At 42.6% G+C, this 4,463-nt stretch overlaps 1 protein-coding gene across 6 annotated transcripts; it reads left to right on the forward strand.

Moving 5' to 3' along the window:
• The first annotated feature begins 782 nt into the window (after positions 1-782).
• Positions 783-4,086, forward strand: LOC119293384 (pre-mRNA-processing protein 40A-like). 6 transcript variants are annotated; one of them, XM_037571881.1, is made up of 10 exons: positions 786-958; positions 1,484-1,525; positions 1,606-1,657; positions 1,968-2,224; positions 2,338-2,418; positions 2,568-2,629; positions 2,731-2,800; positions 3,374-3,426; positions 3,526-3,583; positions 3,673-4,086. In XM_037571881.1, the coding sequence occupies exons 4-10, from the start codon at positions 2,021-2,023 to the stop codon at positions 3,829-3,831; spliced, it is 687 nt and encodes a 228-aa protein (XP_037427778.1). In that variant the 5' UTR covers positions 786-958; positions 1,484-1,525; positions 1,606-1,657; positions 1,968-2,020; the 3' UTR covers positions 3,832-4,086. The 6 variants fall into 6 exon arrangements, with proteins under 6 accessions (XP_037427780.1, XP_037427778.1, XP_037427777.1 ...); XM_037571880.1 differs by lacking the exon at positions 1,606-1,657 and having other exon boundaries at positions 1,474-1,525; XM_037571879.1 differs by lacking the exon at positions 1,606-1,657.
• The last annotated feature ends 377 nt before the right edge of the window (positions 4,087-4,463 follow it).

Below are 4,463 nucleotides of genomic sequence, written 5' to 3' on the forward strand. Positions count from 1 at the left end.
TAGCCCAAAAACAAGCGCTACTGCTAGGCTTTTTTCTAGTAGTGCAAGATAGTCTAGCCAACGTGGCTAGCTTAAAATTTTCAAAGTCCTTGAACCCCAACCCCTCCATAGCTTATGGTTGTGCCATTGACTCCTAAGAGATCCAACTGGGTTTTCTATGATCATCCTTGCTGCCCCACCAGAATTTCCGAATCAACATGTTCATGTGTTCAGAAGACCTCTGGGTAATTTGAAACAAGACATAGAGAATACCGGTACTGCTTGTGCCACTGATTCAACCAAGCCTTCCTTCCCTGCAGTGGACATGGTCATTTCAATCCATCCCTGCACTTTGCTCCATAGCCTATCTTTAATAAGGTATTTAAAATTCTCCATTCTTTGAAGGGCCATTATCAAAATTCAAAAGGCATCCTTAAGTATTTCTCGTTTAGAGTTTCATTAGGAGCATTTAGAATACCTTTTATTCTCACATTCTCCAAACAACCCTTGTTGAAATAAATAGATGGCTTTACATAGTTGATCATAGTTGATCCTTTGGCACCCCTCAAAAAAAAGTTAATCCTTTGGCCTGATGACTGACAATATGCCAACAATTGGTTGAGTGTATGTTTTCTTGAGCGGTATGCGAGCATCTGTCTTTGTACTGCGTTGAAAAAAAAATTAAAATGGGCCGGGCTAGTTCAGTCCAGTGCGGCATGTCGACAATTTTTGCCGCGACGAGCGGCCAATAGGAGGAATTGCCACATAGCAGCGGCCCCGCAAAACTGCAGATACGTGTCGAATCCACGCGGCCCAGCTCTCCTCTCCTCTTTCGCCAATCCCTAGGCGCACCACCCTAAGCCACCGCAGGACCGCTGCGGCTTTGCCACCGGAGTTCGTCGGACCACCGTGCGGATCCCGGTCCGTCGCCGCAGGCGAGGGCCTCCGACGCCGATCGAAGTGCTGCTGCTGCTGTTTGGTTAGTTTTTGGGCCTCCTCAATTTGCAATTCATCCGTGCGGGGTCATGGTAATTCGGTAGTTTCGGTCCAGCTGATTACAGTACAGGGGCGCTTTGCAACAGTCGCATCAGGGGATAGTTAGATGTGCTGCATTGAGTAATTTGGTAGGTTTATTATAGGCAAGAGAGTTTCGGTAGCTTTGGTCTAGTTGCTCCCCCGGCTCCCCGCCAATCTATCTGCCAGGAGAACCGATTCTCACATGTATTTGAAGAAAAAGGAATGTTTTTTATGAGTAATTATGATAGCACGGCAAGACTAATCATTACTAATGCTTTGTTCCCTTGCCGCTAATCAATCAGTGAGCTGCATTGGACAGACCCAGTGCTAGAAGCTCCCACACGAGGTGGGGTTGGGGAAGGATTAGTGAGCTGCATTGGCAGATGATTAAATCCAATAATATGCCTAAAGATGCAATTGATTATTACTTTTTTTTGTGGTGAATTAATAAGTAACAGTCATTGTTTGCACTTGGAGACATGTGTAGGTGCTGTAGCCATAAAGGAGATTGTGGGCCAGTGATTTCTTGGTGAGTGTCTCCAAGTAACCTTTTTCCTATCACCTGTAAAACTGAAGCGTGAACAACCACATACCTGTTTTAATCGACAGGTCTGCTTCTGCAACATAGATATTTTGGTGATAGAGTGGCGGTGATAACAGAGTAAGCAGGAATTGGTTTTGCACGACTATAGGAATGTTGTTTGTTTTGTTTTACTGAGTGGGCATGGTTTGCTTAGATGGTCAGGCGGCTCAGCCTGAGCAGAGCTGGCAATGCATCGTTCTGCTCGAGAGATAGAGGCGCATGCATGACGAACCACTGTTTCTATATGGTTGCCCATTGTGGCATTATTTGTGGATATATCTCTTTTTGTATGATTCAGCATCTTTGTGTTAGTTGAATATAGTTGAGTTCGGACTTATATATCTCCTTATGTTAGGTTGCTTATTGCTATTTTGTGCTCTGTTTTCAGTTTAGCCTGGTTGATCCTCGACAACACACTCTTCAACTTGTTCAGTTCATGCAATGCAACCTGTGCGGCAACCGTTTCAACTTGTTGATCAGGACATGCCAGAAGCTAACATGGGGATGTCAGAGCAGATGCCACATTTCCCACAACTTGGGCACCATATGCCTCACTCTGGCCTTGTTCTACCTGCACCACGAGCTGTGCTACCTGGTGGATATATGCCAAACATGGGTGCCCCTATGCAGCCTCCGTTTTATACTGTATGTGTTTCACTGTCTTACTTCGATGTATGCATATGGAAGGCTTCTCCCTCGCAGTAGTATATATCTAGAATGTTTTTCTTTGCTGACAAGTTATTAATTCTACATTTCAGTATCAACAAATGTGGGTTCCTGTTCTAGTTCACCCCCTGGGTTCAACTCAGCATCACACCATGTCTGCTTGGTTGCCCTCAGTAAGTAGCATGACCTTGGGTTCATTTGCATCAGTTGATTTTTGTCTGCAACATATAATTAAGATGTTTGCCACTTCATTCCATTCTTGTCTACTACATAAAATTGAAAAAGCTTTTCCCATGCATAAACTCAGTCTGCAAACTTGCAGGTTAGCTCATCTGACCCTAGCCCTTTGGATTGGCAAGAGCACTTTTCACATGAAGGGAAAAAGTAAGTTGTCTTTCAATTATTTTTTAACTAATAAGTTCCCTTGTGATGTATGGCAGCATGATTCAATGTTACATGCTTTGGTATATCTTATATTTACCTAGGTACTATTACAATAGGAGGACAAAGCAATCAAGTTGGTACAAACCTGCCGAGTTGATGACACCTTTGGAGGTCAGTTGTGATGTGTTCTTATTTGTTGGCTTTCCTACTGTTGTCTTTGTTCTCATGAAGTCTTGACTATAGTTTCATTTTCTATTTTCAGCATATTGTTATTATTTTATCAACCTGTAGATTTCCATGGTTGTTTGTCTTGTACAACGCACCTGTGATATTGCTACTTTCGGTTTACATGGAAAAAAGGAACTTCAGAACTTTGCTTGTATAAGGTGACTATTTATCTGCATTAGTAGCAGTGGCAACTTCTGCAATGCGTGCCCGTGTTTTATGCACTGCTTACATTTTTCACATGACTGATATCTAAATTTAAAAAGTTGATGGACACAATGGATCACATGACCTCATGATTATGCTCTCTTTCATCAACACATCCGTACAATTGCTTTCTTCCCATTTTACTTACCTTTGTTCTATTTCTATATCATAAATATCTTGCAATTATTGTCGAAGATTCTTTGTTTTTATTCCTCAAGAGGGCAGTGCAATTTCACTTCAGTGTTTGCTTTTGTTCTTCTGTTTATATTAATGAGCTGTTACGGCTTTTACATACCTTCGGTGATATAACAGAGGGCTGATGCGACTACTGCTTGGAATGAATATACTACGGATGAAGGACGGAAGTAAGTTCGTACTGAATTTATTTCGCCACTGGTGTTTTCTTATTTGGTCGGAATCATGGATTTTCCTTATTCCAAAGTCTCACTATTCTACTATTCCAGGTACTACCACAACAGAGTGACGAAGAAATCTCAATGGACTATTCCTGAGGAGCTGAAGGTTGCTCTTTTTACATGACATCCAGAACTACTGTTTTATTATAAAAAAGATTGGAATGCTTTTACAATTTCATTTTGATTTGTGTTTAGATTGCACGTGAACTAGCAGAGAAGGCGTCAAGCCAACGGCCTGATCAGGACGCTCAAACCACTGCTGGCGCCTATGTTGGATCCTCTTATGCTGCTTCAAGCACACACGATGCAGTGGCGGTCGTTTCTGAAAGAATAGATCAAGAGTTGAGGATTTGAGTCTTGGCCCATGGTAGCAACAGTTGCTTCAGGCTTCAGGCACACATGGTGCTGTAGGTAGCGGTCAGTCATCTGTGGTCTGTTGAACATTAGATCAAAAGTTGTTGATTTGAGGAAAAAGTTCTTAAGATTTTACCGAAGTTGTTATAAGGTACCCGTTCCAGAGTTGCTATACCGTAGTTGCTACTCCTTTGGGTATAAGCTACCCTGAGTTGTGGTTTTTAGTAGTAATATTTACTCCTTTGGGTATGTTTACACGGCCAGTAGCCAACTTGTTTTGCACGTTATTGAGCTGGTTACTGGCGAGTGGGGGTGGTTTTAACCTTTTCCTGAACATCATTGGGTTGGGTTTTTTTTTTTGCATGGTAATACGTGTCTCATTCATATCATAAAGAACAAAGTACAAGTCACGTAAAGACCAACATGACAAAACTGAAAAGATAGCAAAACATCTCTGAGCTTGACACCAACGCACGTCACCTGCCTCCGGCACCACCATAGTAGCCACCGAAGAAAAGAATGACGAATCACCTTCTCACCCGAGCTCGACGCGGCTCCATCGCTGATATGCAGTTTTGCGGACCTCCAAGGTGGCTCACCAAAAGTGAAGCCCTTACCGTTGAACGAATCAG

This window comes from Triticum dicoccoides, chromosome 4B (assembly GCF_002162155.2).
Source record: "Triticum dicoccoides isolate Atlit2015 ecotype Zavitan chromosome 4B, WEW_v2.0, whole genome shotgun sequence".
Lineage (NCBI taxonomy): Eukaryota > Viridiplantae > Streptophyta > Magnoliopsida > Poales > Poaceae > Triticum > Triticum dicoccoides.